Genomic DNA, 23,536 nt, shown 5'->3' on the forward strand with positions numbered 1-23,536 from the left:
TGTCTTGGTAAGATGATATTTAAAGTTTGATTAGTTTTATGATCAAAGCTCTGTAGGTTTTATTGTGGGAGTAAAATATATAATGCAGTGCAATATGATGATAAAATGTGAGTCAAATATGATCCATCTGGCTTTATTTATTTATCTCTTAAACATGATTTTTCTAAAATATGGATAATTTAAGCAAACCTATGTTTCCTCAAAGAGATGGCCACTGGAAAAAAAAAATACTATGGAAGTCAATGGCTACCGTCAACTGTCTCAATCTTCAAAATACCTTCTTTTGTGTTCAACAGAAGAAAGAAGTTCATCGAGGTTTACTCACGACAGGATGAGTAAATTATGACAAGAATTTCATTTTTGGGTGAACTGTAACCAGCTAATACATATATGACCTCTTGTTATTATCATTATTATTATCATGGTGTCTTTTGACCAATAATTTATATAGTAGCTAATCACATTAATTTGTCACTTTGTATGCATATTATCTTGTTAGTTACTAATGCATTCGAGTTTAATTTAGTGCGTAGCTTAATACAATAAAATCATTATGCCAAAATAAACTCATTTGTTGTTATTAAAACGTTTATGTGATTTAGTATTAGTACACAGTGCATTGTGGGAATGTTTAGTAACTTGACTGTGTCCTGACTACTGAACTAAACACACCTGATTCATGTTACATGAAAAACATTTCAGATATGTCTTTGCCTAGTATTTACATTTTGTCAAAGTGACAGATTATTTAGAATTATGCTTTTTGAAATACTTCTGCAGCGGTGGAATTTTTTTTGTTTAACGCAACTCTGTGGACACAGACATTTTTTCACATTACACAATAAGTGTTTTAAAAAAGTAGCACTATTTACAGATGGTAAAAGGTCACGGTGCACATGCACACAGGATCCAGCGCACTTGGCATCTTGTGTTCACCATTCTGGCACAGGCCTGTTTACAAAGAGAAAGAAACACAGTTTGGACGAATCAAATCTTTCTAGTTCGGTTGGTATTAAAGAAAAAGTTTAAATGTACTTATCCTCAGACCATCCAAGATGTAGATGAGTTTGTTTCTTCATCAGAACAGATTTGGAGAAATGTAGCATTGCATCACTTGCTCACCAATGGATGCTCTGCAGTGAATGGGTGCCGTCAGAATGAGAGTCCACACAGCTGATAAAAACCTCACAATAATCCACAAGTGATCCACACCACTCCAGTCCCTCTAACATTTTGTAAAGTGAAAAGCTGTGTGTGACCAAAATAGGTCCATATTCCATAATAACGCCTCCTCCGGTGAAAAATTCCATCTCTTGTTGTCCAAAATAAACCCACATATTTCTTTAGAGCTGTTTTTGCTTGATCTGTGCATATTTCTCTCCTGACTCAGAGTTTTTCACTGGAAAAAGCTGTTTTATGTATTAAAGAAGACTTATATTTTAGCTGGAATCAACAGTTTGAAGATAAAAATGCAGTTATGGATTTGTTTTTTATAATTACACACCTTATCATAAGATGTTAATTGATGGACCTGAGTGGTGTGGATTACTTGTGGATTATTGTAATGTTTTTATCAGCTGTTTGGACTCTCATTCTGACGGCACCCATTCACTGCAGAGCATCCATTGGTGAGCAAGTGATGCAATGCTACATTTCTCCATCTTGAATGGTCTGAGGGTGAGTGAGTTTTCAATTTTGGGTGAACTGCTCCTTTAAGAATATTAAAGTCAGTGGGAAATCAATATTATATCAGAATTTTACTTCCGAAATATTCACCTTCATTTCATGCTGACTTAAAGGATTGTGTGTTATGTAAGTGCATACATGTGTGAAGTACCTGTGAGTGTTTGAACGACTAGCTGCCATTTCATGTGAACAAACTGCAAAGACAAAATAGAAAAAGAAGACATGGGTCATGAACAGAAGTCTAGAGCCAACGGTGCAAGGCCTCATTAAGAGTTGGCATCACTCCATTGACTTTTCTAATAAAAACCAAAGTAGAGCTTTATTTTTTTCTGCCAACTTAATAAATGGGGCCTTGCATTAGAGAAATCAGAACTGCAATCTATACAGTGTGACTGACTGATTTCAGCTAGAGAGAGCACGACTGATGTGGGATGCAGCAAGGCCAGCTGGTGGATCAGGGTTATAATGAGCACACGGTCCGAGGAGCTAAACGGGGCTAGAAGTGGGAGAGAGGAGCGGGGTTAAGATGACGATGAGCGTGGAGCCAGACACATTCACATTCACTGCAGTAGATCTCTGTGAGATTGGATTTTTTTTTTACTTAAAATAAAACCGAAATAAAATTCAAATACAAAAAAAGTATTTTTTTCATTTTTGTTGATAGGACAACATTTTATCATTTTTATTCAGTTTAACCTGTACTAAAATAAAAACTGAAATAAAAAATAATGATGCAGAAAACTAATACAAGTGGCAAGAAACACACAGTTAAATTACTAGAACTAAAATGAAAACGGTAAATATAGAAATAAAAAAATTATAATTAAAAATACTAATAAAAACTAATAGCACCTGAATTATATATTCAAACAACACTGGCTCCAAGAAGGAAAATAGTTCTTGTATTTGCACATAATTTAATACAGAAAATGTCATTACAAATATTATATAAGTATAACAATTTAAGCGATAGCTGAATTAAAAAAAGTTAGAAAAACTTTAGTATTTGATGTCATATACATAGATGATTAGTATAATAAAAATAATGCAGAATCGTACATATTTATTTTTATGAACTTAATGTTTCTTTGTTTTTTCTTTATTTTACATACTGCACTTTAACCATATTTCAAAGTAATTATTAATTGACATCTAAAAATGTTCAGCTAAGGTCAGCTAACTGCATTTATTATACATTTAAACTATAATACATTTTCATTTAATTGCAATTAACATGCACTGAAGTGTCTGAAAACGTCACATTCAGTTCGCACTTATGCATATTATTTTAAAAGGATGTTATTTCTGTAATAATTACTCAAAAGGTATTTTAAACTTGGTCCCACTTTATTTTAAGGTGTCCTTGTTACACGTTACATGTACTTACTATTATGATAACAATTAATTATGCATAACTACATGCAAGTAACCCTAAACCAAACCCTAATCCTAACCCTTACTATACAGTAAGATGGTTAAACGTGTGAATGTGTAACTGGTTTGTTGTTAGTGATTGATGAATGATTACTGTGATGGCAGGAGGACAAACTGATAAACATCAGCTGATGATCTAGATTAGAAGAACACCGAGAGCACACACAACACAAGCCGGCATGTTTCACACCCACCAGGCCAACCTCCCTCAGGAGTACACCGAGACTTTCTTGCTGGAGTGGGACGGGGGTCGGCGGGCAACGAAAGAGGGGGGCGGCACCCTGAAGAAGGCATGGGGAGGAGAAGTGAGGTTGTGAGGTGAGTTGGCATGGATATGACAGAGAGGACGGAGGAGAGTGAGTGGAGATGTGTGTGTGTGTGTCGCGAGGAGTTCAGATAGGAGTAAAATCACAAGAACTCTGCTAATTTGCTGAAAAGCCTAATATTAGGAATTCGATGATTCCACGTTCTAAAAATATAAATTAAAAAAATTACATCACCTCCTTTTTTTTTGTCTTTTTTTTTCACAAATCAGATATATTTCAAATTAAATGCGTGTCACCTAAAGGAATAGTGAATGGGTGCCGTCAGAATGAGACGCCAAACAACTGATCAAAACATTACAGTTATCCACACAACTCCAGGCCATCAGTTAATAAATGAGTCTTGTGAAGTGAAAAGTTGTTTGTTTGTAAGAAACAAATCCATCATTAAGACGTTTAACTTTAACTAAAATATGAGTCCATAATCCATAATAATTCTTCCTCCAGTGAAAAAGTCCAACCCCGGTTGTCCTCTCACATATATTTGTTTTAGAAATGTTCAATTGTACATGAGTAGATTTCTGTCCTGATTCAGACAAGTGGAATTCTTCACCGGAGAAAGCAGTATTATGGATATAAGACTTGTGTGAAGCAAATAACATCTTAATGATGGATTTGTTTCTTCTAACACACAGTTTTTCACTTCATAAGATGTTAACTGATGTACTGGATTGCTTGTGTATTATTGTGATGTTTTTATCAGCTGTTTGGACTCTCATTCTGACGGCACCCATCCACAGGATCCACTGGTGAGCAAGTGATGGAATGCTACATTTCTCCAAATCTGTTCTGATGAAGAAACTAATTTATCTACATTTTGGATGACCTGATGGTGAATACATTTTTTGGGTGAACTGTTCCTTTAATGCATTTATGAAGATAACATTTTTTATTTTAAAGTTTCAGTTTTAAAATAACATTTTTAGATACTCTTTGCTGACTTCACTGACATTTAATGTTTAATACTCAATCATTCATCAGAATTTAGATATAAATAGTTTTTGAGGCATTTCTTCTGCTGATGAACAAATATAATTCGAAAGCACAAAATGCACATTATATTTTGTAAGAAAGTTACATGGTAGAGCAAACAGTTTTTTCACAGTTTTCAGCTGAGAGAGCTTTGATCAAACATCATCTTCGTCTGATTCTTGTTTTGTCCACATGGTGGGCACATGGTTTTGTCCACATGGTGGCACTTCTGCATTATAAGTAAAATATTAGATGCACAGGCATCAAGCACTGGGGTGAAAGAGAAAAGCTCAAGCAAAATTAGAGCAGGGACAGAGACAACGTGTCGTGAGTTTGCATGTGTGTGTTCTTACCAGCTGGCTCTCACAGCTTCAATATCACTGATTAAATTCTGTGCAAGGCATATTCCAAATATCTGGAAAAAGAGAGAGAGGCATGAAGTAGAAGCAGAAGATGCAGTCAGCCAATGCAGATGAAGGCATTGGTTCTCACCTGCAGCAGAGCGATGCCGATGAAGATCCCAGCCACTACTGTCAGGTTGTCCTGTAGCCATTTCTCAAACTGCGGCACACAGCCTTTGACATGAATGTATGTCTTCTGCTCTGCGTCCTAATGATGAACACATGGGATCAGGATCAATAATTTGTCCTCTTTTTACACATGCATAGTGTTAGTCTAAAATTTGAACACACCTACATTTATTTCTCATATCATCTTACAGACCTTCTATCTAAAGGATTATGCTTATGTATTGTTTATACACACACACACACACACACACATGTATATATATATATATATATATATATATTTATATAAATGGAGTACATTTTAAAATTAAATACTTCATTTCACACTTAATTCATTGTTACTAGCCATTTCTTTGTAATTAGTTGTGAAATTTCTAAGTGAAAACTGTTTCTATAAAAAAAAAGGCTGTGTATAATGAAAATATTGTATTCTTTTTTTTTTTTTTTTTTTTTAAATTTTGAATTAAGATTTAGAATATAAATATTATACATTTTGTAAATTGGACCTGACAATGAAGAAAAACACATTGACAATACTGTTTATAAAGCATCTCAGGATGAAGTGTCTCTATGTAATGCCAATAGTCCCGTTTGTTTGATTTCATTATAATTTTGAAAACAGCAAATAATAGAAAATATTAATAATAATGACTATACAATGAGAATAAATGAGTGCTCTCTCACAAACGTATTCTACGATCCTGTCAAGTCTCTCTCTCTCTCAACCTCTTAATTCTGTGCGCGCTCAACTCTTGACACACGCTCGCTCAACTTACAACAGCGTTACAAGTGTGCAACAAAATCAACCAATCGGAAAATTAAAGGTCAATTGTGATTGGCTGTTGGTCTCCAATCAAATCGCTAGTAGAACCAAAGCCCGTCTGGTTCGTGTACGTTTTGATCATTTCATTTCCTATTTAGAATTCAATAACGAATTAAAAAAAAAAAATCTCAAAGCTCTTTACAGAATATACTTTGAATATACAGAATCTTAGAATATACACTTCATGAAAAATAAAAGCTCCAGAAGGACGAACATTAAATGCATAAACCAGTGTGAATAAACTATATCTTAAAACAAATTTGGAGGTAGGTTGAAAAAGCCAGATTGGGAAGTTTTAAAAAGTTGTACAGCTTGAAGTGTGAAGTTTATTCTTGTACACAGATATGGCATATTCATGGCAGTACACATGAAATTCATGTATATATTTGTCACTTAAACTACTGTAAACAGAAATCCTGTCGCCCCCTCTAGTGGACATTAAGTGTTACGGCCTTCATTGCTCGGGTAACAAAAGTCACTAAGATTATTTGGGAAGTTAAGTCTGACCAGTTATACAGCAACGCGAGTCAGACGAGTCTGAAGATCTGAGCTGAATTTGGTGAAACATTAAAGTTCTAGTCTGTGTCAATTACTCTTATAATAAATAATAATAATAATGTTTAAATATATGTTGGCTTTCTCAAGCCCAACAAAGAATACTAAGAAGAGAAACATTATTCAATTTAGTATGTAATAAAACTAATATTACTAATTTATTTCATAAATTTAACTGTATTAATTTTCACAATTATTTATTAATGTCACACACACATACCTAGTGCCTTTTGACTTAAAAGACGAAAGTAATAAATGTTACAGACATATTATCATGGAACTGTTCAGTCTATTATTGATTTTGATTTCCACTTCACTGTTATCCAAGGAGACAGAACTATTTGCACTGTATTTACAGTGGGACAATATTCATACAATACTATAACCTAGAAATAATTTAAAGGGGTCAATTGCAAGTCGCAGCAGCACAAATTATGTGCCCAGCTACATTTGTTTCAAATATTATTCTAATTAACAGTGAGTTGGTTTCAGACATTACAGTGCTTCACTCGCACTGACTCTTATTCTGCTGAAAGAATGAAAAGACCGAGCTGAAGGCGGAGCGATTCGACCAATCAGATGAAAGCGTTTGTCAAACTAAACGGAAAAACAAATAAACTAGCCATTTTTTCATTTCTCGTTATTGAACTCTAATTAGGAAATGATAGGGCTTTGGTTCTACTAGCGATTTGATTGGAGACCAACAGCCAATCACAATTGACCTTTAATTTTCCGATTGGTTGATTTTGTTGCACACTTGTAACGCTGTTGTAAGTTGAGCGAGCGTGTGTCAAGAGTTGAGCGCGCACAGAATTAAGAGGTTGAGAGAGAGAGAGAGACTTGACAGGATCGTAGAATACGTTTGTGAGAGAGCACCTGAGTAAACTGCGTGAGAGGGGTTATTACTGCACGTTAATATGGATAATAGCAAACAAGCAAATACATTTATTGAGCACGGAATCTTTTTTCTTTGCTCAAGCGAATTTTTTTTTTGCGATTGTTAATTTCCGTTCAAAATATAATGTAATGTGCTTGCAAAATATAGTTCTCTGTGCTCAAAACTTACAATTACTTGTTCAGGATTGAGGCACAAAAATAACGCCATAGGTAAACACTGCCTTCATTTTGCATCAAATTGATGGAGGGAGTGTGAAAAGTCACAATACTGTGAGCAAGACTCACCGATTTTGCCCGAACATCATATCCACACTGAGTGTTGATAACATCTTCCTGCAAAACAGTCAACGTCACTGATGTTTAATTAATTGAAGACAATGGTAACATTTCAACTTAAAGGAAGTGTGCTGACCGTCAGAAGAATTCAGTGTGGGTGGAGTGAAGAGATAAGGACTGGAAATAGCAAACTCTGAGGGAGTTAGTTGGTCATTTTTCATAAGTCTTCCTCCTTACAAACTAATAACAGCATGTGCCTGTCATAGGTTGAATCTTCATTAGTGATCAACCGATATAGATTTTTTTTTTATTACCGATACGATACCAATTATTTGCATGTTTATGTGCCCGATAACCGATATGTACCTGCAGCTGTTGTTATAGTCGTCTCGTCTCCCCTCAGATGCGCTGCAATGGCGATCCTGCATGCTATTCTCAAAAGATGACAGCTTTTATCTGTGAATCCGATATTACAAAACCGATATCCGATTATGGTAAAATGCTTAAAATATCGAGGGAAATATTGGTAAATCGATATATCAGTCAATCTCTAATTTTCATGACTTATAAATAGTCAGTCAGTTCTGAAAATCTGGTTGCTCTTTTCATTCGTCCAGTGGTTTTAATACATTTCATTTGAACATTCCAGATTTATAAACTCTTTATTTACTCCTTTAAGTATTTGAACAGTTATAAACTTAAATAACTCTTTATTTAGTTCTGCTTTTCTAATTCTAACTTAGTGAATGAAAGCGTGACATTACTGTCAGCATTTTCCCTCGAAGTGAAATGATGAGTCGCTGCATTCACAGAAGAGCTCATAAGCAAATCATTTAATGTCTATGGTGTTTATTTGTTATGAGTTAATAGCTCATAATAGGCTATCATTTCTTTCCTCATTGCTGTAGATGTTGTGCTTCCAGTGCTTGTTTATTGTCTGTGAAATGTTATTTTTACTCTGTTCACGTAGACCAAATCCTGTTTAATAGTTCCCTTTTGTTGCACTCTTTGTCATTGATTGTTTGCACTTTCCCCTCTCGTGCTTTTAGTCTCTCTTAAATCATGAAGCATGACAAATCATGGCATACAAATTGTGTTTAGAAAAAAAAAAGGATTATTAGTGGAGCAAGATGATGAGTACTGTATCTGTGTGGCAACATTTTCAAACAAAGTCTCAGTTGCGTCACATCACATTCGTTGCTTTCAGCTAAAATACTCTGGAGTCCTCGATCCATAATATTGCTTTCTCCAGTGAGAAAGTCACCTCTTCTGAATAAGGAGGGTAATATGCACAGATCAAGCACCGTTTACAAGCAAAAAACAGTCCAAACCAGTTCTAAACACCGGTCTACAAATTAAAACATTGTGAAGGGAAAAACTAATTTGAAACAATTTTAACTTTGAACCGTTGCTTCTGGCCAAAATATGAGTACATAATCCATAATAATGCTTCCGTCAGTGAAAAAGTCCATCTCATGTTGTCCTCTCACTTCAAAGTCTACCCACAAACTTGTTTACCACTGTGCATATTTCTCTACTGATTCAGACGAGACAACTTTTTCATTGGAAACAGCATTAAAAACAAGGGTTTGAAGGTAAACACATCTTAAAGGTGGATCGGTTTCTTGGAGTGGTGTGGATTACTGTGATGTTTGTATCAGCTGTTTGGACACTCATTTTGATGGCACCCATTCACTGCAGAGCATCCATTGGTGAGCTGGTGATACAATGGTACATTTTTCTCCAAATATAATGAAGAAATAAACTAATCCCCATCTCGGATATCCTGAGGGTGAGTACATTTTTTTGCAAATGCAGACACATAGTTTCTACACACTTCCAGTCCGTTGCCATACAAATTCATCTCTTACCGCTGGGTCTTTGGTGCAACAGGAGAAGGGCACGCCACATTTTTCTCGGCTGGGGTTGCTGTCCGTGCAGTTGAAGTAAACGTTGAGGTTCCAGTCATCTGCTCCAAACGCCCCACAGCATTCCCACTGCAAAAACACAAATATTGTGCATGCAATTACATTTCTTGAGTTTTGGAATGCACTTTCATCATAAAATTGAGATAGGATTCCAATAATTTGGATTATTGGACACATCTCCTAAAGCAAGTACGGAGAAAGCATTGAATGCATTAGACTGTATCGGTTTAATATTTATCAACGTCACAGATGTGGCATAAATAACATGACAGCATCTGCCTAATTCTGATCAAATTAAATCTGTCCTGAGGAAAGGCATCTGCTAGAAAGAGATCTGCAGTAGTGAGCATAATGCTTGAAATACGCACAGTAAAGCTGCAGTTGCAGTGCAGTGTTGAACTTTAGTAGGGTTTTGCACAGGAAACAATGTCTTCTGTGTGCAAAGTGCAAACTTCTACTCATATCATTAACAGGAAACTAAGAGTTTCCAGAATCCTTATTTGCTGTCTATTAATAGTTTGTAAAGTTATACTTACAAACTTAGTTAAACTTGACTTGAGGTATAAGGTGGATTAAGGGATCTCAAATATGATTATGCAGAATAAGGCATTATTATGTGCTTTATAACAGCTAATATGCTAGTCATATGCATGCTAATAAGCAACTAGTAAATAGTGAGGATTGTTCATTAAAATGAGTGTTAGTGTTAATGAGTGTTAACAACATTTTAATTGGTTAATTTATATTGATTAGAAATATAGAATATGATGAATAAAAAATGCCAGAAAAATGAATAAAATATTTTTAAAAATTAGAATTGATTTCTATGTTTGAATCCTAATGCAAGTGACTGACATCATATCTTTTTCCATAAGAAATTCTTTTGAATATTAAAAAAATTATATGTGAAACAAACCACAAGAATATTGACTAAAATCACGGGCAATGATATGTTTGCACTTTGAACCTTGCAACATTCAAATCCAAAACATTTCAAATGTAAATATTAAAGTTTTTTTTTATTATACGTTATTAAAAGGCATGCCAAATCTATGGTAACTGACATTACTTAACATTATATTTTCTGCCGTAGTTATGATAAATAATTATAGGTACTTCGCAACACTGTAGAAGCTCTCACAGAAATTAATTGAAACTTGGGGTAAAATGCCATCAAAATTAATTAAATTCAATATATGAGGACAAAAACTGCCCAGTGTGAGTTCTTGTTTTTTATATTTACAACCTATGAAAATTTAAAGCAATATCACACATTAAATTGTTAATATTAAGTGAGTTTAGTATTAGTATTGACAATATTGTCTGTTTTTGCTCTATTTTTATACTTTATATATCTATTTTATATTTACATTCATGCATTTAGCAGACGCCTTTATCCAAAGCGACTTAGAGTGCATTTAAGCTGTACATTATTTTATTTAACCAGTATGTTCTCCCTGGGAATCAAACCCACAACCTTTTGTGCTGTTAACGCAATGCTCCATCACTGAGCCACAGGAAAATTCAAAATATAATATAAAACATTAATATCCTATCATTATGCAACTATGATTGCAGTGCAAATGCATTCATGCCAACTCAGAGCTGCATTAAAGCGTCTGTATGAATTCAATACCACTTCAGATGCATGCTTTTGATATGGTAACTTCTTCAGTAAAGATATGTAGCGCAGATAAACTGATAGTTTGCTTTTTTTCCTACTGTGTACACTTTTTTTTCTCTTTTGTCTTGTTTACAACTTTCCTGATTTTCACTTTCTGGTGTATTTTCCCTGCATCTTACATATTCCTGAGTGAAGTCGATGAGGTTCTGCAAGTCAATGTCATCTCTGTAGGCTCGTATGTTGTTGTTGATGAAAAAGTTGAGCTGATCTTTAATCCAGTCTTTAAAGACAAAGGCCAGGATACCGGTAGTCAGCTCCAGGAAGAAGATTATCCCCAGAAACACAGAAAACTGGGAGAGGAGAGAGACACATACACTTTACTACAGATATTAACACTCATTTTACCTCTATACCTCATCCACCGCTGTATTTCTTTTCTGTTGTGAATAATAAAATAAAAAGCCAAAATAATAATAAAAATAAATAATTGCTTTATTGCAAAAATGTCAATTAGACTGTAATAGTGCAAATTTAGTAAATGTATTTTTTTATTATTGTTACCAAAACACATTGGCACCAGTTGAATTTTTGCAATCGGAAATTAAAACAATTACACAAACATACAGTGTTTAATTGCTTTATTACAGAAATGTCACTTAGTAACATTCTTTATTAATTACATACTTAGATTGTATAGTGTAAATTTATTTGTTAAATGATTGTAACAAATGCATTGATACTAGTTTATTTATTAAATACATAAAATGGTTAAAAAATTGAAAAAACTAATAAAAAAAAAATAATAAAAAAAAGACCTCAGATTAGTGTATGTTAGTGATTTTACAATAATTTGCATTAAGAGGTGTTGCATTTAGAAGTGACAAGTAAAATATCAGATATATATATTTTACACTCTCAGAAATAAAGGTACAAAAGTTGTCACTGGGGCAGTACCTTTTCAAAAGGCACACCTTTGTACCTAAACAGTCCATATTGGTACCTTAAAGGTACATATTAGTACCTAAAATGTACAAAAGTGTACATTTTGAAAAGGTATTGTCCTAGTGACAGCTTTTGTACCTTTTTTCTGAGAGTGTATCTGTGTCTAAAATCTGTTTATACTATTTGAGCAATCTGTGCATTGCACTTTCTGGTAGATATTTGTCCTGCATCTATTAATAGTTGCAGAAACACCCATGGATGTACATGTAAAAAAAAAAAGCACCTAACTAATCTGTTTTGCAGGAGGCTACACCTAATATGAATCAAAACTTGAAAACATACAAATTTGAGCAGTAAGGTGTTTTCCCTCAGGGCCCCGATACAGCCAGCGAAACCCAGGATGAACATCACCCCTCCAACTACCACGAACAACCACACCGGATCAAATCCACCCATATCCGTGATGGACGAGATGTTAGACAGAACGCCCTGAAGAACACACAGAGCTCTGATTAGCTGAACTGCTTCCCAGAACCTTGAGAATTTGCTTCAAATGTGTGTTTTTTTTTTTTTTGCAATTACGGTAGATACAAATATTGGCAAATATTTCATTATAAACAGAAACAGTGTAGTTTCAGTATGGCACAGAAATTGATTGAGCATACACAGACACACAATATATCACAATAAGTATATATATATATATATATAGTATGGATTATGCATTAGACTGGGTTTTTTTTCTCACCTTCTCACTCCAAGCCCATAATCCGATTCCAAGGAAAGCCATCCCAAGCAACTATAAAACAAGACAGATATGGCATTAATTCATTCAGACGTGATGAACATTTTTAAGAAAGCAAAGAAGATTAAGAAGTTTTTAAAGGTCGTAAAAGTCTAAAACACATTTTTAGATGTTACAGTATGCATGCATTGCACATTGTTGAAAACGTTGTCAGATATACTTATGCCTGATAATTCAATTTTAAATTACTCATAATAAATCAGTATGAAAGGGAAAGTCTACAAAAAAATGAAAATGAGGTCCTCCTTTCACCCAGAAAACACAAATGAAGAAGAATTTTGATACACAAACAGCTTCAGTTACCATTGACTTGCACTGTGTGGATAAAAATATAATGGAAGTCGATGGGTACCAGAACTGTGTGCTTACCAAATTCATTCATAATATCTTCGTGTCCAACAGAAGAAAGCAAAAATGACATGAGAGTGAGTAAATTATGAGAGAACTTTCATTTTTTGGTAAACTCAACTTCTAAGTGGTTATTTAACCCACAAATATAGGAACTTATGTGCAGGTTGTACCAATGGGTCCTGTTTGAAATGGTTTAATTTGTATGTTCGTTCTGTTTATTTGTTTGTGCTATTTACACAGTGTTTAAATTTTTTCAAGTTTGTAAGTGTCTAGGTACTGAAACTGAAAAATTAAATGTAAAATATCACTGCATAGTCTTCACTGTAAAAGTGTAATATACCTACAGTCAAACCAAAATGTATTCAGACATCTTCAACATTTCTCACATTATCACAGTTTATTTGCTCTAGTTTAGAAAATGGTAATGAAATCTGACAAGAACTCAGAGTTAGACTGTCAGAACAAATTAAACTTAATATCATCTTAATATCAGATAACTTTGATAGAAAGATATGTAATGGATTACAATCAAACGAAAACTTCAGACAACTGTCAATACTTTGTTGACCAATTACCAAGCAATGATTAATTTTGTTCAGTCTGTGGTGTTAAAAGGTTGCATTAGCAATTCTGGAAAAAAACACGTAAGCAAAACATGGTGAGGTCAAAGTGTCTGAACAATAATTGGTCCCAAAAATGTTTTTTAATGTTTTTTAATCAATTTCACTAGTAATCCGCTGAATGAAAATTTATTTGGGTATAATATGCCACAGTTCACTTTATTTTGCTATACTCACTTACATAAATTCATTATAGTGTTAGGGTTAGTACCCCGCACGTACTAGTAAAAAAAAAAAAAAACAATATCAAAAATGATATCTGGTGTCTGAATATTTGTTGGTTTGCCTATGCATTAATTCTTGTTAAAACTACAAAGTAATTCAGTCGAGAGTTGGGAGTGGTTTCCTTTCTTTCATTTTTTTGGATTAATATTACAACAGCAGTAGCTAAATTAGGCGCGGTCACTTTAAGAGACAATGAATGCATCCGATATAATACACATCCGATTTTATTCTCAACTGTTTAGCGAGTAACCAGCTACTCAGTTTAGCTTTTCTGCGTCTTGCGTTTGAATGCTTTAAACACTTTTGAATGTTTAAATTGGCAAGTGGCAAGGCTTAAAAAAACGTGAAAATTATAAGCTTTCGAGACGACACGCAGCAGTGTCCTGTCAACTGTCCTGAGCGTCTTTTTAGAGTCGGTTGAGATCGCCGGGGCCCCCCCTCGGCCGTGGGCCCCTATAATCGTCACCACCTTTCACCCCACTAGCGACGGCCCTGTATGTAATAATACCCTCTGAATGTAAAAACAAATTGTTGTCCATTATTATGAAAAGAATTTTGAGCATGTGACCAAAAGCATGAATCTATTGTATGACCAGTGGTTTTCGTAGTGCAATGGAAAAGAAATTCAAACACCCCTTCTGTAGAAATTCTGTGTCAGTGACGAATGTTCCCTCAAATTTAAATGTTCTTCAAATTTTTGCTCCAATCTTTTGTCTTGCTGTGCACAGCCCTTAATTCTCAGTGGATTTAGAAGGTGTTTTGGTCTCAGGTACATTTTCGGTTTTTCTTCAATGTGTCGGTAAATAGCAATGCAACTCTTATCTGCTTATATGCAGCTCTTACCAAATGAGCCCAGATTACTATTCTCCACACAGTAATGTTTCAAAACAACTTTCCCAGTGAGCCAATGCTGAACATTAGAGAGAAAAAAAGTCATCGAGCATTTTATCAGATTCCCTCAGTCTGGCCAAACATTAGGTCATGACTGTAAAGCGTGCTAACCTCCAGATCTCACTCTTAAGGTCTTGTTTTTAACTTCAACAGCTTCTCATGTTACACTCTCGGACACAGTTTCTGCAGTCTGCTCTTAAATGGTGGAATCTGAGCAGACATCTGGTTCTTTCCATTAAACTGAGAAAAGAACTGGAAAACACTGCCTTTGTTTGTACCTTATTCCTTCATAAACTCTGTTTATTTTATTTATTTTGAAATACATAAATGCTGTGTTCACATGAACTGTAATGCTTACAAAAAAAGGGCGAGATTTGACATTTGTTCCTTTAGACACAACTATACCATTGGCAGATTTTGTATTGCTGAAATGGAAACTAATTTAATGACACTGAAGGCCAAATTAAAGGAATAGTTCACTCAAAAATTTAAACTTGCTTAAGATTTACTCTCCCTCAGGCCATCCAAGATGTAAATGGATTTTTTCTTCATCAGAACAGATTTGGAGGAATGTAGCATTGCATCACCGGCTCACCAATGGATCCTCTGAAGTGAATGGGTGCCGTCAGAGTGAGAGTCAAAACAGTTGATAAAAACACCACAATAATCCACAGCACTCCAGTCCATTAGTTAACATCTTGTAAAGTGCAAAGTTGCTTGTAAGAAACAAATCCATCAAGACATTTTTAACTTCTAACCAAAATATGAGTTTATAATCCATAATAGTGAAAAATAAGTATAATTTCCTCTAGTGAAAAAGTGCATCCTCTGTTGTCCTCTCACTTCAAAACCACCCATATATTTGTTTAGAGCTGTTCTGGACTGTTTTCTATTGTAAATGGTGTTTGATCTGTTCATATTTCTCTCCTGATTCAGACGAGATGACTGAAGAAAGTGATATTATGGATAGAAGACTTGTATTTTTGCTGGAAGCAACAGTTTGAATGTAAAAAAAAAAAGTCTTAATGATGGATTTGTTTCTTATAAACATGCAGCTTTTCACATTAACTGTGGATTACTGTGATGTTTTTATCAACTGTTTTGACTCTCACTCTGACGGCACCCATTCACTGCAGAGGATCCATGTAATCTAAATTTCTCCAAATCTGATGCAGAAACAAACTCCTCTAAATCTTTGATGATCTTATGGTGAGTAATTTTTAAACAGTTACATTTTTAGGTCAACTATTCCTTTAAAAGCAAAATAAAGAAAAAGAGAAGTGGGTGGAAACACATGGACCTGAACATCAGCCAAGCCATTCTCCAAACTCATTATTGCTTTCAAAAATGACATCTGTGTTTCAGTGGGGTCAAGACCTTTAGTCAGATCACCCTGTATTTAAGAAACCTCCAGACTTTCATTCACTATTCAAGAAAGCATTCACAGCTACATCTCACCATGTCATTTAAGTGTAAACAACCCTGTTTGTCCCTCATAATGCTCCATCGTTTCATCATCAGAGCTCCCACTGCGCGCAGGACTATGCCTCACACAAGGGTTTTTGTGTATTATGCAGGACAAGAGTACAGTGATTGTGGGTGCGGGGTCTCTCTAATACAATAGTTCTTTTACTAAAAGACTTGGACACTGTGCAATCGGTCCTGTATTTAGACTTAACACACTGGAAAAATTAGATGTGGGATTTACTTTCACTTCCATTTAGACATTACTAGTAAATTTCACAATTACAAAGAAATGGCAAGCAGCATTTGAATTAGATTAAATTTAGCACAAAGTGTTTTCTTGCTTAACATACTCTAATAATCTTTGTTTTGCTTTATAAGTACTAATAAACAGCTAATATGCAAGTAATATGCATGCTAATAAGCAACTAGTTAATACTGAGAATTGATCCCTAAAGTGTAAACTAAAGTGTTACCATAATTTTTTTTATTTTTATTTTTTATTCCACACTGAATATATTTCGTTTTGTGAAGGTGGACCAGAATACCCTGGTCTTACATATAGTGAAGCTAGTTGACCAGCATAGTATTTCTGTTAAAAGTAGTTAAGTTAAGAAGCCTGAAGTTCCTCTCGTTTTTTAAAAGATTATGTAAATGAATTTGCTAATAGTGGGAGACCTTCAGTGTGACGCATTAAGGACAATTCAGTGTCTTGGGCTTGATTACAAAAACAGACAGAAGTTGTGTGGCATACAAGCTCCATTCATTCCCATTCAACTTCACACGGCACAATGGAGCGAACCGGAAAACATGCAGATTTTTCAGTATCACAGAGTGTTGTTTGTGATATTAAGGCTCCACATACACCCATTTCTCGATGTCTCTGTGGACTGATACATGGATAAATGTATATTCCTTGGCTGTTTGCATGTTTTCATTAACCTTTCTAGCTCAAGTAGTCTGAAAGGTATGGCATCAGCGTCAGATTCAATCAGGGCATGGAAAGACACTAAAGAGAATTAGAGAGAGATGCGATTTAAATTTTTCTCTTTGGAGTCTTACAACCTCTTCGTGCATAAAGAAGATCTGTAAAGTTGCATAGACTAAAGTCTCAAATCCAAAGAGATCTTCTTTCTAAAAGACTAAAAACAGCTCATTCTAACACGCCCACACATGTCTACATCACAATGTGGGATCATTTGCATAACGCCGCCCAAATGTTCACGCAAAGAAAGAAGGCATAACTTTTATTTTCGCTGTTGCCGTGCCGCCATGTCGTTGTGTGTTTCCTTGTGAAAGCGAAGCTATATATTGTACACAATTAAAAGAGATTTTCATTTATATATCCATGAATACATCGATTCAGGGGGTTTGTTTACTGCTTTATCTGAGCACCTTAAGGGGTGTCGGTAATGTCAGCTATACTGTACAAAACTATTGAGCGCTGCACTCTGAGAAATGTCATTTTTCATTATTTCATGTTTCAGTAAAATACTTTACGTGTAAGCTGTGTCACAAACCCTGGATTGAGGTGTTCACAGAGATGTCATGGAAGAACCATCTTTGGTTCCCAACATAAGCTTTCAGAGAACAGTTCTTTAAAAAGAATAATTTTTAATTAGCGTGAAAAACATTTCAGTAATCCTAAAAACTTTTTTCTATATTCTGCTATAAAGAAATTTAGTGCAATGGAATTTTGATGTAGATGTTAAAGATTCTCCATGGAACCGACAATGCAAAAAAAAAAAAGAACCTTTATTTTTAAAAGTCTAGGACTGTTGGAGTTGTATAATCAATTCAAACAATTCTCAATTCTTTCTCTTCGGAGAAATCAAGGAAGTACCACGGCAACAACATTTAGTCACTGGACACCATCGTTATTTACCACTTGATTATAGATATCACAAATATGTTGGACATATTTGTTTAGTCTAAAAAGGCCAAATGGCAATTCTGGATGCTCCAAAAGATCCTCAGAAGACTGCAACACAAAAATTTTGAGATGCACCTATCGATTGGCCAGGGATCGGAATCGGACGATTTTTCTAATCCGGGCCGATCAATCTCACTTCCTTCTGATTTCGAGCCAATCCGTTTTGTTTCCAACGACACAGGCAATAATGTCAGCTGCACATTCTCGCTCTCTTCTCTCCGACGACCCCTTCTCTCTCACACACGTCTCATTCGCTCCGGTTATATAGTGCTTGTACTGTGCATTATTTTAGTAATTCCCGCTGGTTTCACGCTTGCACCAAAAGTGCGCACACCACCACACAAGCCACGCTCAGTCTCAAACAGCTTCTGAGCCACAAATACGCTAAAACTTTCAAATGCATAAAAAATTATGTCAAATTGCGCGTCTTGGCGAGTATGCAGTTAAACACAGTCAGTTTGGGGGCGTTAAATAGTTGAGAAAGAGAACAGTATATTGGGGCCGTGGATAAACTCTTAAAGGGACCACTGTCCAATATTCCTGCTGCTGTCTGTCATGTCTGTCAAAGAAAATCACTTTCCAGTCCCTCCAGGATTTCGCAGAATTGTTTTCTGATTTTTGTGGCCTACAATGATTCCCAGATCTTTAGCAGGCGTCTTACAGATGTAATAAATATATTACATCTGATAAAATGTACTTTTATTACTGTCATTCATAATGTCTAAATATAATTTAATGAATACATATATATATATTAGGCAGCTCCTCTGCAGCCATCTACTATTGGTCATTTAATATCTTTTTTTTTTTTTTTTTTAAATAAGTGTTTGCTTTCCTACATTATAAAACGTTTAGTTTTATACATGGGGAAACCTATGAAAGATTAATAAATATCATCACATTAAAAATAACTTTCAAATTTGGTAATACTTAAAGCTTTGAAGTGCTGGGAAAAATTGTGTGAAGCATTTGAAAACACTCTAAAACATTAGACCCTTTCTGCCACAAGTTGTTCCTATAGTTTTACTGCGTTAAATCAATGGTGAACGGTGGAGGAGATTTGTGTTTATTGAACAAAAGTTTTTCCTGGTTTCCACATCAGTGGCGTTTGTTCTGATATCTGTATCTTTAACAGAATTCTGTGCTGAATTTGAATGCTTCTCACAAGAATTAACAGAGATGCTTTCTTCACTGTATTTCTCAGCGCTGTGTACATCATTGTTGTGTGATCAAGGTCAGCCCACAGCTGTGGCTCGAGCAGATAAACGGTCTGTGCTGTCTAGCCCAAACTAATAGTGCAGATTCGTTCCGCTTTCGGTTCATTTATCCAGTGTAGCTTTTGTACATCGGTTATGATGAGAACACAAGGCTGTTCATTCCTTTTCTGAGAAACTAAAGAAACAACCTTTCAATGACTGAATGCACATTGCGATGATGTCACGGGACGCGTCTAAACACAAATTCTGAAAAAATTTGCTAAATTTGGTGATCGCAAAATCCTGGAGGTGACTGACTTTCTGCTCTTGCCTGAATACTAGACGTGCTGGTACTCTGTAATGCGACATATCACGGTAATGAATATGCACGATAATTGTTATCGTGGGCACTTCTAAATACCGTGAATAATCATATATTACAAATTATTCAGAATTTGGAATTCATTTTAAGAATACTTATCCATCAACTGGTAAAAATGCACAACACTGCCTCTATGCTGCTTGAATGAAGGTGTGCTCTGATGTAAACAAGCACGCATGAGAAGCACATGAGGAACACGTGAGACGCGCTGAATGAAAGCACATTCACTCTCTGACAGCAGAGGGCGCTAAACTGCAGAAACTGCAGTCCTTATCCTGGAAACCCCATAAATAAAGCAGCTGCACTACTTTCTAAAAATTACGTAAATATATTTAAATAGTCATTCAGATATGTGTATTCACTATGGTGTTCTTCACAGTGCCAAATACTTAAATATTTAGACTTAATAGGCTATTTATTTTCAAACTTTTTTTACATTTTAATCTGGACTACAACATGATATTGTTTGAAAGCGTTTTGATTCTTTATTGTTCATTCACACTTTACATTAAGGCTTCATTAGTTAACATAAACTGCCAATTAAAAATTCTTCTGAACATTCATTAATCTTAAGTATTCCAACATTTAATAACAGGTTGTAAAAATCAAGGTTGCAGCTAGGTTATTTAATGAGCTAACATGAACTAAAACGTGTATATTTAACAAAGATTAATAACTTCTGTAGCAAATGTAGCCATTGCTCATTGTGAATGTTAATAGTTAACTAATGATGTCTTATTGTAAAGTGATACCTATGGGTCTTTTCCGAATAAAAACTTGAAAAAAAAGTTTCATAGCTCTCTTTATTCTATTGCATTTACTTGTGCTGTTGTTTGCAATTTTGTTTTATTTGTTATTTTATTACTGACTTTTTACTTGTGTTTTTTTATGAAAACAAAACTTTGCGTTGAAGAAAAGTAGATTTTTGTTTGTATATGCTTGTATAAGGTAAATTTGTACGAATGCATTAGAACCGCTCGTTCTAAAATCTTCCTGGTCTACTGACATCTGTTATGACATCCATGTCGAACATTAAAAAGATCATGATAACTTCAGTTAACTCTACAAGTAAATCCACTTCACCAGCCTGAAATCAAAGTAAATAGATCTGTATAAAACAAAAACCTGGCCCGTCTTCATTTCAGGCAACAAAATGTGATTGTTTTAAAGATAGGGTGATTATTTTCTAGACCCACTGTATGTTTACGGTTTCAAATGTCTAAATTTAAAGGTGGTGAGTTTGGGGTAGGACTATGGAATAATAAATAATTGTAAAAAAAAAATAATAATAATAATTGTATCTGATTAGGTATATTAATGCACAAAATTAATTGCCAATCTATTAGTGTCAGGCTTCACCATGATAAAAAACTATAGGTACAACAACATCACTCTTTGTCTTTGTACTTGATATTATTTTAGGGACAAATTCTATATTTCAAAACTATAATTTGAAGCAGGGGGAATATTATAAAAAAGGTTTCAGACGATGAAACAAAACGTGTTACTCCCGGGTCTTTCAGTAGGCTTGCTGCATTTGTATAGTCACGATGTGATCTCTAGTCAGTCCAGTTACTGTACTCAATACGGGACACACACAGATGCATGTGTTCGTCCATACAGTCAGACAGCTCGATGCATTGCTTCACAGAGAGAAAGCCGATTATCTTAAGTACGCACTTGACTTGTCATGAACATCTGAGATAAATCGCAATGATATGAGTTTATATTAACACAAACACAGGACCGGGGGCTTCTGCATCCCTCTCAACCCGAATAATCGATCAACTGTGCCGGTCTTGTGCAGAATAAACCGGCTTGTTTCACACAAACGAACAAAGGAGCTGCATCGACTGCGTGCGCATGTTTCACACTCACATTCACGAGCAATGACAGAAAGAAACACCGACACATTAGAAACAAAGCCACGGTGCTACAAACACACGCTCTTACCCAAAATATTATGTTAAATCCAAATATGAAATATTTGATGCAGCAGCTGACTTCTTGACCCTTGTAATGCATTCCTGACATCATTTGGCTCGTTTTCTCCAGAAGCAAACTACTGGGTCACATGAAACAGCGCCAAGCAGGTTCAGTTAATTATTCCGTTCTTAAGACACCGATGTCAAACTGTCCCAGTAATGTCATTATCCGCATAAAAGAAGCATAATGCTGAGCAGCTTCAACAGCGCCTAAATCAAGCACAAGGCTGACTGTCATTTAGAAACCACCCCGCTGACCTTAACCCAGTGTATCAATCTCGCAAAAACAGCCGCTTCTCTCCGTTAGTATTTCACGTCGCTCTTTTTTTTCACTTGAGATGGCTGCTTTTGATTGACAGCGCTGGTAACCAATCAGCTTCGGCGCCTCAATCCCTTCTCTCACAGGCACGCGCTTAAGTAGTTTTCGCTAAACTGCGCGCGCGCTCAATTTTTTGGCTGTTGTTTGTTGCACGGTTTGTTATGTAAAAAAGTGAATGGTTAGAACGATCGCTTTTCGTAAAATGCATTTAAAAAGAGTGAAATAACTGCCGGAGAGACGAAGAAAAAATATGCTTTTCATAATATTGTAAACATAAATTAGGTACCTATTCCATCATATAATATGTGGGCCTATATAACCATAAAATAAATCCTATGGAATAAAGGCCACTCACACTTTACAGGGAAATTCCAGAACAGATTGTCTCGGTTTCATTTTCCCAAAGCATCAGCTGTTTCCAGGAAAGACATTTAATTTTTCTTTTCCCAAGCTGAACACCATGGTCTCAAATTCAAAACTGACATCCATATAAGCCTATACAGCTTTTATTTGTTATTAATAATTACATAACTCAGTCATTTCGTGAAACAACATGCTGTAGATGAACATCGAAAGTAACACTGCCTTCTTTTTCTTGCTCTATTATGACATCCTGTGGCTAAATGTAGGCTACTGTGGGCTACATTACATTTCTAAATATATAAAGTTACAGGAAAACCCCAGACATTTTAGCATGACTTCAAGATAGTGATTCACACCAGGAATCCAAAAAATATTCCTGAACTGAACATTTTGTGAAGATAAATGAATACCCCCTGATTCTTGTGCATCTACCTCCCGACTGACAGTAAACTTCTGCAAAGTCCAAACAGCTGATAAAAACATCACAATTATCCACAAGTAACAAGTCGATTGTTGTTGTCCTCTCACATCAGAATCCACCAAGACAATCCAGAAAAGATGATTTTTTTTTTTTACTGGAGAAAGCAATATTATGGATAGAGGAGTTGTATTTTAGCTAGAAGCAAGTTTGAAGTTAAAAATGTCTTATTGATGCATTTGTTTCTTTTCGCTTTTCGCTTGGTGTGGATTATTGTGATGCTTTTATCAGCTGTTTGGACTCTGACGACACGCATTGACTGCAGAGCATCCATTGGTGAGCAAGTGATGCAATGCTACATTTCTCCAAATCTGTTCTGATGAAGAAACTCATCTACATCTTGGATGTGAGCAAGCTTGAACCATTCCTTTAATCAGATCGAACATCATAAGCAATGCAGGTTCAAATACTTTTTCCTGCAACTGTCAGTTCTTCACAAACTGTTTGATTTTTGCAGTCCTTTTCGTCTGAGCAGTCGGCTGACATACACATCTCTCTAGCTCTTTAATAATAATGTCCGCTGTGTCACTGCTG

General features: G+C 35.2%; 1 protein-coding gene across 3 annotated transcripts; it reads right to left on the reverse strand.

The window, feature by feature from the left end:
* Positions 1–491: 491 nt before the first annotated feature.
* On the reverse strand, positions 492–22,180 carry LOC132110775 (tetraspanin-5-like). 3 transcript variants are annotated; one of them, XM_059517712.1, is made up of 11 exons: positions 21,811–22,180; positions 12,739–12,789; positions 12,333–12,479; positions 11,228–11,398; positions 9,368–9,493; positions 7,506–7,553; positions 4,908–5,024; positions 4,769–4,830; positions 3,315–3,401; positions 1,838–1,880; positions 492–951 (listed from the first exon to the last, which is right to left on the reverse strand). In XM_059517712.1, exons 1-9 carry the CDS (start codon positions 21,892–21,894, stop codon positions 3,329–3,331), a joined length of 879 nt encoding a protein of 292 aa, XP_059373695.1. In that variant the 5' UTR covers positions 21,895–22,180; the 3' UTR covers positions 492–951; positions 1,838–1,880; positions 3,315–3,328. The 3 variants fall into 3 exon arrangements, with proteins under 3 accessions (XP_059373695.1, XP_059373703.1, XP_059373711.1); XM_059517720.1 differs by lacking the exon at positions 3,315–3,401; XM_059517728.1 differs by lacking the exons at positions 492–951; positions 3,315–3,401 and having other exon boundaries at positions 1,835–1,880.
* Between the last annotated feature and the right edge of the window lie 1,356 nt (positions 22,181–23,536).

Source organism: Carassius carassius, chromosome 2 (assembly GCF_963082965.1).
Source record: "Carassius carassius chromosome 2, fCarCar2.1, whole genome shotgun sequence".
In the NCBI taxonomy this organism is placed as follows: domain Eukaryota; kingdom Metazoa; phylum Chordata; class Actinopteri; order Cypriniformes; family Cyprinidae; genus Carassius; species Carassius carassius.